A 14,792-nucleotide genomic window follows, 5' to 3' on the forward strand; every position below is an offset into this window, starting at 1 on the left:
ATCAAAAAAAATCTAAAATTCATAATAACAAATTATAAATAAGAAAGATTTCCACTGAACCCAGAAGAGTAAATTTAGAAAGTAATACCTGAAACAACACCAATTCCATCATCACAGTCATAGTCAGAGACTTCACTGTCACTGATTCTTTTGGACCCTGCCAAAGAAAAAAAACAAAAATGTATCACTGTTATTTACCTGTAAATCAAAGCTATTCTCAGACAATAATATATAAATAGATGGTAAGGATTTCATACTAGACAATGAAGCATTAATACATAAATATAAGGGAATTTACTGTTATATTATTGCAAATATATCAATTATTTTCACCTAAATGCCTAATATATATAATGACATGGTGAAATACAGCTCTACAACATCTCTTTATGAAATATTTACATATGCTTTATGTGCATAATTCCATACAGAAATATACATTATACTATTCATCTTCCAGGTGTTCATGTATTATACACGTGCACACAAACACCCCAAAAATCTGTGAACACCAGAAAAATGAATTCCTGTGATCATGCTAAATGGATGTAGTACTTTTTTTAGCATTATCAGGAACAGGCAGTTCACACACATGTGTCCTGCAAAACAAAATCTCTCTGGGATACTTCAGAGGAAACAAGCTATTAAATGCCACTACAGGAGTACACCTGTTAAAATAGCTAGAGCTTAGCTGGCAAAAGCAGATTCCAAGTCCAAAATTAGAGACAAAATGTAGGCCACATAGGACAAATACATGTGTTAGTCTATGCATGGCTTAATTTTACTTATCTCTGTCCTTGGCATCTTTTAAACAGCAGACAGGATGCATTTGATTGATGACATCAAGATTAAGTATCGGTATGTGAACATGCGAATGATAACTACTCATTCCCTTGTTTCAGACTGTGAAAATCCCTGTTTTTCAGCAACATGGTATGTTTGTTCTAGTTCTCTGGCCATCTAAAAATAGGCAACTAGTAACTAGGCAATTTAATCTAATTGTCACCACACCTTCAATCATGTGCAAGCCTCTGTGGTTACCATAGGGATAATTTATCATTCTGAAAAACACGTAGAAAAATTAGAGGTAAAAACTGCAAGAAATCCTAAAGGAGTGCAAGACAAAGCAGGATTAAGGTTCTATCCTGGTGACTGGCACAGAATGATTCCTAGCCTATACTTTGTGGGGGTTTTTTTCTTTAAATCCAAGCTGAAATGAAATTACAAGCAAATGATTAAACTTAGCACTAGAGAAGACCTAGAGGATGAGGGCAAGAGTGAAGGAAAAGGTTTCATCCTCTTAACAGACTTTCTGAGAATCAGGAAATTTTTAATTTTTAGAAAGCAATTAAGTCTGCCTTCAAGACAATATCCAATCTGATTATTTTCTTCACTATAGCAGTACAGAGACCTAACAAAAATCTCTCTTGCTTTCCAAAGAAAGAGCATCTACTCCACCTGTGATGCTGTTTCTGCTGCGTTTTTTAGCAGAGAGCCTTCTACTGGTGCAGGGACATATATGCCAGTGAGCAAAAAGGTTCAGGGGAATCAGCTTCCGTTTCCCCTAGCTGGTAATTCAAAACCAGACCACTGAATGAGCAGGGTGGTATTTGCAACCAAAGGCTGAGCACGGGAACCCTACTAGTTTGGCTGGGATTTGACTGGGATCTAAAAGGCAGAAGTTCCCAAAGGGAGTGCTGAAAGAGCCGGTCTGGTCTTTTGGACAACCTGCTACAGATCTGAGCGCGGTCCGTTGCCGCTCTGCGTCGCTCGGGCTTCACTGGGGAGAGAGTACTGCGAAAAGGGAACATGAGGGCAACTGGGCAGATTGCTCATCACATGGATGCTTGGAAAGGGTTGTATCAACCATGATTTGAATGAATGCAATTCACTGATCATCTAATTCATCCTTATGAATAAATTAATTACAATTAAGGTTGCTTTTATTTACATTTATATTTACAGCTGAGTACATCTGCTTAAAGTTATTTTTAGAATATTATGTTCTGTATTCTGGAGAAAAGATTTGCATTTCTGAGGATGAAAATAGCCAGCTGTTGTCACAGAGTCAAGACTTACCAGTTGCACAGGAAAAATTACATGTTGTAGTACTCACAGAGTATTTCTGGGAGAAAAGAGACACTAAGAAGCATCAGTGGACAACAAGTATAGGGCAGAGGGGTCTTTCTCTCCCCTCAAACCCCCATTCACCTATCCCAGAATCTCTGAATACCTCAACTTCAAATCAACTTCCAGGTCCTTTTCCAGGACCCTTCCCACATACAGACCCTGTCTTTGTTCCCATCCCCTTTGCTTCCCCAGCTTAAGCTGCAGGGAAGAGCTGGGGCATGGGAAAAGTGAATGGCCCAGGATCAAGACCTGCCCTAAGGATGGGAGTAGAGAAAGAGGAGAGTCAAGAGAAGAGGTAAGTTTCAGAGACTTCTCCAACTGCTCATGGTGCTACAAAGAGGACAGTCTCTTGCAACAGCTGACATCCCTTCAGTACAAAACCTTTTTCTCTGTGTAGGCAGCAGACATGAAGCTTGTTCAGGTCAGATCACCTCTTCTATCTCCTCAAGCACAGACTACCTTAAGCAAACTCTAACTACCAACAGACTCAAAACAACTGAAAAATAATGATGTTTAGATAATATTTCATCTATTTTTAAATGTAATTTTAAAGGCTGGTTAAGAAGTTAGAAAAAAATTAAATCAAGATTAATTACTGGGTTTCATCTTTAGAAATCAATGTTTTCAGGAAGCACAGAGGAAGGAAAGCATGTCTATTAAATATGTAATGTCAGAAGGACTGCCTGGAATATGTAGCTTCTGCAAAGTAATCAAATCAGATTTATTTAAAATGTCTTCCATTAACTTCAGAAGTGGAACAGATTAGGGGGTCCACAGGTCAGAATCCTTTATTGAATCCTGCATTCAAAATGCAAGTATAAATGTTGGCATCTTATTTTAAGATTTCTCATAAATTTTGCAAGAGTAATTTCATCTGCTATATATTCATTCTAGATGTTAACTGTCTTTTCAATGTATTGACAATGTAAATTTGAAGATATAGCCTTCAGGCTCTCCCTAACCATGTCTTGTAAAAATACTGCTTCACTATCTGAGTAATTTGAACCATTGTCAACGAAACAAAGAAAGAGCAATCCATAGTTTATCTGGGAAATGTGACAGTGTAGCCTCTCACTAACAAATTATGCCAAGGGAATACTTTCAATGAAGCCATTATTTACTATTTTTATGCATATCTTAAAGTGTTTGACAAGTATGTTATAAAATATTGTACATATAACAGCAAGGAAATTAAACCCTTTCTAACACAAATTCAAATTTTAGTACAAGAGCTTGAGCATATAACACCTGGGACACTTGGTGCAACGAATAAATGCATTGATGCCTATGGTTCGCATGTAATTAACTTTGTCTTTGATGAACTTTAAACATGAGGAATGGCATTAATTAAGTCTCACTGACAGTGTACTGGAATGTAGTTTATTAACAAAGCATTCTACTTAGGGCTAATACTGCCATGTTTTCTGGTAACTGGGTGGTAACAGATGGTAAATATTGACTTCCGAATGCCTTCCACCAGGATTAATGGTTATAACACTTACAGACTGAAGACAAATTGGACCCAATACTGTAAGCCACAAAAAAACACATTAATTCAGTGTAATCCCAGTATGAAGAATGTGTAAAGAACTTATATGCTTTCTAGTTTTATTCTTATTTTTGCGGCGAGCAATAAATTGAAGAAAAAAGTGAGGTATTTATTTCCATTTTATAAACCAAATACTTTGCTGGTTTATTTTTACTTTTCACAGGCTGTAGTGTTGGTGGCTATGGAAAGGTTTTACAACTTCTGAATAAAAATAATATGAAAATCAATGAAGACAATTTCTTTACTTTCACAAAAACACATTTCTTCCCATAACCATATCCTAAACGACTGGAATTCTCAAATTATGAAAGAAATAGTAAACGATCATAAATATTTCCTAGTAAGACAACTTTAATTTGTGGAGAATTTCAGAAATCTCCTGACTTCTACATGAAAACTGATGTTGGATAATGACATAGAGCTATGCTTCATCCTACTATTAATATACAGGGGAGACAATGCAAGGTATAGCATCTTCTATGCTTCACATATTGCACTTGATAGTGAACTTGATAGTTCTGGATATAGGCCTCCACAAGAGAAAGACAGCATAAGGTGATCAAAACTTAATAAAGCTGAATGCAAAACAGCCTGTATGACCAGCCAATATAGCTACCAGAACTGACTAGCATAGGGGATGGAACGAGAAATAACAAGATTAAGATGAGTCACCTTAAATACAGAAGGAAGGGCCAGATTCTAGGGCTCAGGAATTCTCTTTGTGCAGCGAAGAGAGCAGATTGAGCTCCCCAGCTAGGATCCTGTCCCTTACAATGCAGGAACATTTTATGAGGTTTTGTGAAGTCCATAGGAGAACGAAGGGTAATGAAGCATGCTGATGGTCTGGTTCTCTGAAGCTGGAAGAGGGCCTTCACAACCACTTAAAGTAACTTAGTGTCACCTCTAATTGTTCTATGTTCACAGCTGACACATAAGCAACCCTAAAATCAGTCTCACAACTGTCTTAAGAATTTGCTCTCTCATATTCATTCAGTCTGTGCCTGAAGGTTTTGAGTGTGAACTGATTTCTTATGTAGTACTGCCGTCTGCATGTTAATCTGTCCCTCCATCCTCCTGCACAAAATGGTGGGGGGGGGTTGTGGTTTTTTTTGTTTTTTTTAAGTTTCTGGCCAATTTCATTTACACTGATAGAGGAGTAGAAATACCAAATCTAATTAAGTTCCTGCAGACCTTTGAAAATGGTTGCTGGATAGAAGGGAAAGATCCACACCAGAACCTCTAAGGGAAAACAAACAAAATCATGCTAAAATGTGTGGCTAATCCACACATACATAAATCCACACTAGTCATAACAAACAGGATCTCTTTCCATGTGAAGATAAGAGACATGAAAAAGATCCGGGACTGTTTCAGAAGAGAGTGCAGGAGACGGAACATGGGAGGCAAAGGACGGAAGTAATGGAAAATAGGCTTTCTTAGTCCTACTCTCAAGAAACATCCGGTGGGGTTTTTTTCTCTCCACTTTGGCACTGGCTCTGTTTTCTTAACAATGTGTTTCATTTCTTAAACATAACTGAAAGATAATTAGATGTACCAATTCTTAATGAGATTCCCATAATTAAAACTGCTGGAACTGCAAAAAGTCTCACGTGAAATGTGCTACAAAATTTAAGCTTGTAAAAGCTTTACATTATGAGTTTATCTATATTTAATTAAGGCAAACTAAGTATATCACTTCTCAGATATAACAACTAGATTTGTAACTGGGGACTTAAAGCAGTATGAAACTGTAAAAATACATATCGGTATAAACACTGATTTTGCCAGTACTTCACTTACCCCATGTCTTTATTCTAAAAACGTTGATACTAGCTCTCAACCAACTGCAGTACAACAGCATTCATTTTACTATAGCTTAAGCAAAATAGCATTTGCCTAGGATAGTTAATAAAGCACACTACAGTTTACCTACCAAAGCGCTACCTAAAATAAAGGCAGGCAAAACAAGTACAGTATTACAATACTGCTCTGATACCAATACTGAGATGCTAAGAATAGAGAAACAAAGCCAACAAAAGACCTATGACTGAAAAGCAGACAAGGAAAGCCAAAGTACATTTTAGCAATTTAGCACAATAGGTAGCATAAGAACACCAATAAAATACCAAATTAAATTTTGCGTGTATATGGAAGCAGTAAGCATTTCAGCATGCTGAAAATTTACCTGAATTATATGAATATAAGCCTTTATCTGGAAAACAAATATTGAAATGAAGTAGCGTCAGGGGAAAATATATGAATCAATACATGTAACAGGGATGGTTTGTACCTTAAACTTCATATTAATCATTTTTGGAAATTGAATAATATGATATGGTAGGCCACATTCATTCAAAAGAAAAAACCTCAGCTAGCTTGAAGAAATTAAACCACAAAAATGCCAAATCCCTTCTGGATCAGCATTTCTACTAAGCAGTCACAGAAGACTAGCAGAGATATTCCAGTCATTTCCAATTCTGAACTACAGCTGCACATTTACTATACATAAAAGTTTAACTTTTTAAGAGCAACTGATGTATTATCAGCTAGACATATGGTATGAATTACTATCCCTAACATCATTGTACGTGCCTGTTAGTACCTCAGCAGGATGAGGTTAGCACAATTTTGCTGAGATGTAGCTATGAATCCTACTTTAAATTTAGCAGACTCAGAAGTGATGCTTCAGCCAATCTTCTGTCTCTACCTACTCGATGGCCTTAATTTGGTAAACATGCACCTACATGAACACCTTATGCATATGTCTGTTCCCAATGAATTTAAGACTCCTGATATGAGCACCATTAAATACTTAAAAGATTTGGGTTACTGTTTGCATTACTAAAGTATAGTTGTTTTAAGCATTTTAACTTTCTATATAACCATATCAGTCTTCCTAAACTTCAAAGTTTCTTCACAAAATGCAATTTATATATGTTAATATACAAAAATCTGGGCATTTTTGGAAATATGAAATGTCACTTTGCATTTGCAGATTTTGTAAATGTGACTTCCATAAGGTAATGGGAATAAGCCTGGGATTGAGAATAACCTGAATACTGTCCTGCCATTAACAAGACCTCATAAATGTTTTTATTCCTTTTAGGTGAACAGCAGTTTATAGATATTAACTTGGTATCACAGTGCTCACAGACACCATTTTAAGCATTAAAGACTGACAGTCTGTAAGAAATGCACCTCAGATGATAAGGTATGGCAGTAACGGAGGAGAAATGAAAATTCAGATTTCTTGGCAAGTGGTCCTGTTAAAAATCCACTAGATGACTGAGCACCTTCTGGTAAATCATAGCTTTTTTGACATGCAGTTACATTCTCTTCGAGTACGTAGATAGGATCACTTCATAATCTACAACGTCCAATTTTTAATTCTATATATTTTAGAAGTGTATTTCTTGATGAATATAATTAATTCTTGTGGCCCAGCTCCAGAATTCCATTTGGCTATATAATTTCAAAGAAAAAATAGTTTTTCAATATCATTTACAAACTTTTAGATGTGAACTTTAATACATAACATCTGTAATTTTTGTGTTCTCCTCAGTACAAGTTTCTTCCAATCACGGATTTCATCAAAAACTGACACAGAATCACAGAATCACAGACTGCTTGAGGCTGAAAGGGACCTCTGGAGATCATCTAGTCAAACCCCTCTGCTCAAGCAGGGTCACCTAGAGCATGCTGCCCAGGACCGTGTACACATGGCTTTTGAGCATTTCCAAGGATGGAGATTCCACAGTCTCTCTGGGCAACCTGTTCCGGTGCTCAGTCACCCTCACAGTAAAGTTTTCCCTCATGTTCAGACAGAACTGCCTGCGTTTCAGGTTGTGTCCGTTGCCTCTCGTCCTATCGCTGGGCACCACTGAGAACAGTCTGGCTCCACCTTCTTTACAGCCTCCCATCGGATATTTATACACATTGATAGGATCCCCCCAAAGCCTTCTCTTCTTCAGGCTAAACTATCCCAGCTCTCTCAGCTCTTCTTCATATGACACATGCTCCAGTCCTTTAAGCATCTTAGTAGCCGTTTGCTGGACTCATTCCAGTAGCTCCATGTCTCTCTTGTCCAGCACTGGACACAGTGCTCCAGATATGGCCTCACTAGGGCTGAGTAGAGGGAGAGGATCACCTCCCTCAAACTGCTGGCAATGCTTTTCCTAATGCAACCCAGGATGCCATTGGCCTTCTTTGATGCCAGGGCACACTGCTGGCTCGTAGTCACCTTCTTGTCCACCAGGACTCCCAAGGCCTTCTCCGCAGAGCTGCTTTCCAGCAGGTGAGCCCCAGACTGTACTGGTGCAGAGGGTTATTCCTGCCCAGGGGCAGGACCCTGCACTTGCCTTTGTTGAACTTCATGAGGTTCCTCTCTGACCATTTCTCCAGCCTGTCGAGGTCCCTCTGAATGACAGCACAACCCTCTGGTTTATCAGCCATTCCTCACAGTTTTGCATTATCTGCAAACTTGCGGAGTGTGCACTCTGCCCCATCACCTAGGTCACTAATGAAGACGTTAAACAATACTGGAGCCAGTACTTACCCTTGGGGGACACCGCTATCTACAAGCCTCCAACTAGACTTCATGCCACTGATCACAACCCTCTGAGCTCTGTCATTCAGCCAGTTCTCAATCCACCTAACTTTCTGCTCATCTAGCCCACACTTCCTGAGCTTGCCTATGAGGATGTTATGGGTGACGGTGTCAAAAGCCTTCCCGAAATCAAGGTAGACAACATCCAGTGCTCTCCCCTCATCTATCCAGCCAGTCATTCCATCACAGAAGGCCATCAGATTAGTTAAGCATGGTTTCTGCTTTGTGAATTCATGCTGACTACTCCTGATCACCTTCTTATCCTTCACATGCTTTGAGATGGCATCCAGGACGAGCTGCTCCATCACCCTTCCAGGGATCAAGGTGAAGGTCACTGGCCTGTTGTTCCCTGCGTCTGCCTTCTTGCCCTTTTTGAAGACTGGAGTGACATTTGCTTTCCTCCAGTCATCAGGCACCTCTCCTGATCTCCCCGACCTTTCAAAGATGATTGAGATTTCCTAGCAATGACATCTGCCAGCTCCCGCAGCACTCATGGCTGCATCCCATCGGGCCCATGGACAGTTCAATAGTGTCATCAGAAAGATTTTGATGAACACGGTCTGGAAATTATTTATATAATTAAAAGGGATGGACCTTCTTGAATTTAAATTCTGTAAAGACTTGTTTAAGAGTAGAGCTTCTTGAAGAGCAGAAGAATGTATTAATACAGAGACTACTATGGGAGTGGGGACTAGAGAAGTCACATTTGTTTCTGTATGGTTACGACACAGAAAGGAAAAAATCAGAATATTATTAAATTTATTTGAAAATTTCACCACTACCATTACAATTGAATATTATAGTTTATTATGCTTCAAAAATTAAAACAAAAATACTACTTTTAGTCAGAAAAGGGTCTATATCTTTTAGAATCATTTTAAAGGTCTCCTAACTTGCTATCTATCCAGTGCATAGAAAGGTTACTTTACACTATCCATTGAGTTATTCTGACAAAGAACATTGCTAGTCTGCCATCATTACATGACAAAAAGATAATTTAATAACATCATTATATCAATTAACCAGAGCAACAAAATTATACACAGTATTCAAATTCCCTTTAGCTGCTTCAAAACACTGATAGGATTTGAAATATTTTGTAGTTTAATTACTATTTAATAATGATTATTTTTAATTCTTCAAAGAGCACAAAATTATCTTCCTAAATAATTTTCTTTCTTTTACATTTTGATAGTTTAAGGCCTTTGCAGACACCCCTGTATCATGTTAAATACCTTTTTATTAAAGTATTTAATAAACCATAGATGTATAATAAATATAATAAATAAATCATAGATGCATAATAAATATAATACTGGTATTTATTTCAAATTCTGTGAACAAAACATTAATACATGCAAACAAAGATAGCATGCTCAAGGCCTGTGTTCCATAAAAGAAAGAGAAAAATTAATGAATAAGCATGAAAGGGAAAAATAGGTGTTATTCTTATTCTCTAGTGTTAACTTCTTATAATGTATTCACCGCTCATAGATCTGTGCCACTGACCATAAAATGCTCCATATTATAATGTGAAAAAAGGTCACTGATAGGCATTTCCATTAAGTACTATTCACTTACCTACTAGTGAACACAATTACTATAATTCCCTCAAGTAAGATTTAGTAACACTGATTTAAAACTACTGTGCTGACTTACCATATTCACAGCATATTAAAAGGAAACCATTGAGACAGCAAGATCCTGATTCTGCAGTACGATGAGACTCTAGAGAGTTCCAGGGAAGTCAGTGGCTTTCACTGGAAGACTAAGGTTTGAGATGCAGGGGCTCCAATTTCATAGGGTAAAGTTTCAGATATATTGTAATCAATTATTATTAAACTTTAATAATTTAGCACTACCATGAAACCATCATAGACTTGAACATTTTCATATTAAAATAATGGAAGAGAAGACCTGAAATAACAGTTATAACATGCCATTCACCTTTGGTTTGATGGTGATTGAATAGTATACAACCATAGAACTTTAAAAAAAAAAAACCCTCAGGACCCAATAATGATGAGTCCATCTAATAGTTGGCTCTCAGAAATTAATAAGTAACAGGGGCCTTCATCTGTGAATTCAGTCTACTAATTTGGTGTTTCTGGTTGGATGTGATAATTTTTAAAGTCTGAACATAGACCCAGAAAATATACTCTGATTCCTGCTGAATTGTATAAAGCTTAGCCATGAAAATGACTTTAAAACTTATTCTGTCATGCAAAAAAGGTTTGCTTATGCATTATAAATTCTCCTCATCCAAATTAATAGATAAAATTTGGAAAAGGAATGCTATATATAGCTTTTGCGTGCTATATGCAGACGTCTTTTGTAGAACAAACTACATCCAGTTTTTCTCCCCATAGTTTGAAATACTCACTGGTGTAATTTCTCTCCCACCATATCTTTCTACATATCTTATTTAAGAATCATGTAGGTCAATGAATGGATTAATTAATATTATACATTAATATACATTAATTCAAAAAACAATGATAGTTAAATTTTCCATAAAAGAAAACTACTTCACAGTTTCCTTGTTTCCAGTTATTTTGAACCGGACTGATTTTCTGGTGGTCACGTTCTTGGCAGAATGCAGTCTGATCCACCATTCTGGATTTCTATATGCTGATTTCCGAACACTGTTATTTCTAAAATCTCTGAGACGTTGTTTTCAACAAGACAGTTACTGTCACATAGATTCACTATTTTTCCCTTACTGAGGAAATACATTTCAAAAAAATATAATACCGTATTGTGTATTCTCATGGCATTTCAAGCTTCCACTCTCTTTCCATTGCTAATACACACACATGCCGTAACTGGAGACCCGAAAACATGTGCATTACTGGGTTTGTACATTTCTCCTGTTCTTTTGGCACTTAGCTATTATCCACACAGTCCATGCACTCTGCGGTCAGCAGATCAATAATTCCGCCATCTTGGTTTTAAAGCTGCAAAATCTAACTTTGAAAACAAGTGTCTGTTACTTTTGAATTCTAACTCATCCGTAAGCTCTTAAAATACTTGAAGTAAAATAAAATAATGAAAGCTGCTCCTAAAATAAATTCAAAGTTACTACAGAAGTCTAAAATTCCATGTGTTTCCAAATGTGCAATAACTCCATATGCTTTACCAACTAAACAGTATCAGCCCACACTGCACAGATACAAACATTACATGGACATAACTGTAAAAGACTGAATAAGAAAGCCTGGGATTCAATTTGATGACTGCTATCTCTGTATTCTGGGATACGTAGAGAGGAAGTAATTACTGATGTGCATGCAGTCCCATGGTACAAACCCTCCTCCACTTCTGCATCAGTTCTCACTGAATAGTAATGCTAATAACTTCTATCCCATTGATCTTAACACTTATGAATGCAATATCCAAACCACATTTACTTTTCAGTGGAGTCTGTGGTTAGTGTCTTATCTAGTGTGAGAAGCATTAATAACATCTGACTACAGGAAGTCCCACAATTATTTCAAAATAACTTTGAATTTTCTAAATCTCTTGTCAGAGGCAATATAAAAAAGGACTTTAATTTGCCCACAATTTCAATTAATGCTGTCTGGAAATTTTAAAGTATGGCTGATTTTAGGTCAAAAGTTGGGGAAATAAGGCCATTTTACAAATTCACTTCAAAAGTCCAGCATGACAAATGAAACAGACCTACTTATTACCTCATATTTCATATGTAACAAGAAAAAAAATTAAAACACATTGACTGGATAAAAGGTAAACAATTTATGAAAATCTGCAATATAATTATATAGCTGAAAGACCTAATAAATCATAATCCTATGTTCTCGAATACTTCCAGCTTCTAAGTAGCTGTCTCTACTAAGACAGTCCTTAGGAAAATGCATGGTAATAATATTTCATCAACAGGATGTTAATGGACTGTACGGACCAGAGGACTGGGCAAGTGAATGTAGACAGCTGGCTTAGCTCTGCCTGTATCATAACATAATGTCTACTCAAAGATACTGAGAGATAACTAGAGGTAGAAACTGAGTTACAGTGTCTCTTTGAAAGTTGGTTCCTAAAAGATGGCATATGGGACTGCAGGAAGATTGCACTATGCTACTGGCTATCAGTAAATATAGGAGTTCAGTCTTCAGGGCTGACAATCTGCTTGTTTTCAAGAACACTAAAATTCATTGACATTAAACAGAGAATAAAAGTGCTTCATGGCAAAACTACATAAATTCTGAGAATAATCAAGAAAAGCAAGTGGGTAAGTTTAGGTGGTTCTTTTAAACTACCTTCAGAGAATAGCGTTTAAGTTTTTTCTTTTTCCAAATATACGTATTTATAGTAACCTGTCAGTCATGAAGATAAGAAAGCTTAGATGTCTATTTATACAAACAACAAACAACCTTGTAATTCAAGATCTAGCTCATCTTTTTTATTTCACACACTTAAAATTTCAGGGGGCATGAAATAAGGCACTTCATATTGTACTCACTAATTCTACATGTAGTGGCATCACAGAAGTGAATAAAACGTGGGAGGAATGAATTGCTCTTGAAGCTGAAGACAGCGTTTACAGCCCCAGTAACTGAAATCTGTTTGCTGTGTAAGTGCACAGTAAGTGCTCTTAAAAGTGCTTTGAAAAAGGTAGACAAACTTGTTAGATATTCCTTGACTTCATTCTGGAGAATTTTATTTTTCACAAAGTCCTAATGTTTCACTGAAAAAAGAAAAAATAAGAGCATCTTTGGTTTTAAAATGTTGTCTTCCAGATTTCTGTTTGTCCCAAAATACAGTTTTACTGTCTATGAAGCATTCACTGTATACAAGACTTTGCATTGAAGGGTAAAAAAAGGGCTTCAGACAGAAGAAACAATGAGACCTTAAGCTTAATTAAATATTTTTTTGAAATCTCAAAAAAGAAAAGGTGAAAGAACCAAGCTTCTATATGCTATTGTTAGCATATTATCAATATTTTACTCAGTGAAGGTAAACAAGCAGAACATCTGATGTCTGCCCTTCCTCACTCTGAGATTGATTTATGATGCGCAAGGATTCAAAGAGTGCATAGATTTCCAGGGCACTAGAGAAGATCCTTCGTATGGAGCTGGAATGCACACATCATAAGTTTTTGGAGAAATATATGAATGCTCTAGCAATCACAGTGAACATCTGAAATTACTTCTTTGGTTAAAGCTTGTGGAACACTATATGGTGTCAAGGTACTGCTCTGGGATCAGGTTAAATCATCCTTTACTGAAAAGCAGGATTTCTACACCAAATCTTACTGTTCCACCAAGCCAGAAGTCTTTGCAAGTCCTTCTCTATATATTTTCACAGAGAGATGTAAGATTGTTCAGATGATCACAGGAAAAGTATTAAACACTTTTTCCTGACTTTCCACATTTGAGTCAATGCCTTTGAACAGATTTTTCAAGTATCACTATTTTTCATAGCAATTATTTCTTGCACAATGGAAGCTACTACAAACAAAGAGGGTTTCTTTGCAGCACCAAATATTTCCTGAAAGTTAAAATTTCACTAATGTCACACATGAACGCATTTCATGTACAAACAGATACTGGAAAGTCCAATTGGTCTATAAAAGTACTCTTACATGGAAGAATTTAACTTATTTAAAATGTGTTCCAAAATAGCAGAAAATAAAGAAGAAAAATAGTCAAAATAGGAATTTACCTGAACAACAGTCATGGTCCTGAAAAGACTGAAGAGGAGTGAATGGAAAAATCGATCTTTACCTGTTAGCTAGCATTTCTTTCCTTCTTCTTTGGATAAGCATAATCTCACGGCTTGAAGGCTACACACTTCAACTCTCACTTAATGTATCTATCTCAGAATATTATGATATGGAGCATTTTAATCCTTTTCACCTTCCAGGGCACAGATACAAAATCTGCCAACTATTTTAAAATATTTACATATAAGAGATAAACTAACAGAGAATTCATATAGAACATATAAAATACTCAAGCTTGACTGAGTTTCTGTGAGTTTGTGTCTTAATATATGCACACACACACTTGCACAAAATAACCAAAGAAAATGCAAAGAATTCTTAGAAATAGCTTTCCAGGGGGTTTTTTTGCAAGAATTATCTGTGGGAATAAAAAAGATTTTTCACAACATCAACTAATTTTATGAAGTTAATTCAGTGAAGGATAGCTTTGAATCACTGACACTAGTGAGCAGTTTATCTACAGAAACGAGAGCAATGACAGAACAGATTCTCACTGTATACTGTCTAACATATCTCTTTTCCTTAATATACGATATATTTTGTTTTCGAAATATTTACCGATAACAGTAAACTACTGTGGATCAAGTATACTAACTGTATGAAACAGAATTGTAACATAAATTCTATTTGTGACTCTAACCACATAAAGTAGTATCAAAACAAAGCAACAGGCCATGATATTTAGTTGCACTTGATGTTATATACAAGTCACTATTCTTCATTTTAAAAAAGTTTGAGTTAGAGAGAAAGTTACTGCACTTTTA

General features: G+C 36.4%; 1 protein-coding gene across 7 annotated transcripts in view; it reads right to left on the bottom strand.

Annotated features, from left to right (window-relative positions):
* The window catches only part of RIMS2 (regulating synaptic membrane exocytosis 2), a 473,994-nt gene that overhangs the window by 184,387 nt on the left and 274,815 nt on the right, over positions 1-14,792 (bottom strand). For 6 of the 7 annotated variants that reach the window (XM_064507626.1, XM_064507628.1, XM_064507627.1 and 3 more), the window contains one exon: positions 89-157. In XM_064507626.1, the coding sequence (XP_064363696.1) occupies positions 89-157 (69 nt within the window). Of the gene's footprint in view, positions 1-88; positions 158-5,864; positions 5,892-14,792 lie in introns of all 7 variants that reach the window. The other variant, XM_064507622.1, reaches the window with a different exon arrangement.

Source organism: Dromaius novaehollandiae, chromosome 2 (assembly GCF_036370855.1).
Source record: "Dromaius novaehollandiae isolate bDroNov1 chromosome 2, bDroNov1.hap1, whole genome shotgun sequence".
NCBI classification, from domain to species: Eukaryota; Metazoa; Chordata; class Aves; order Casuariiformes; family Dromaiidae; genus Dromaius; species Dromaius novaehollandiae.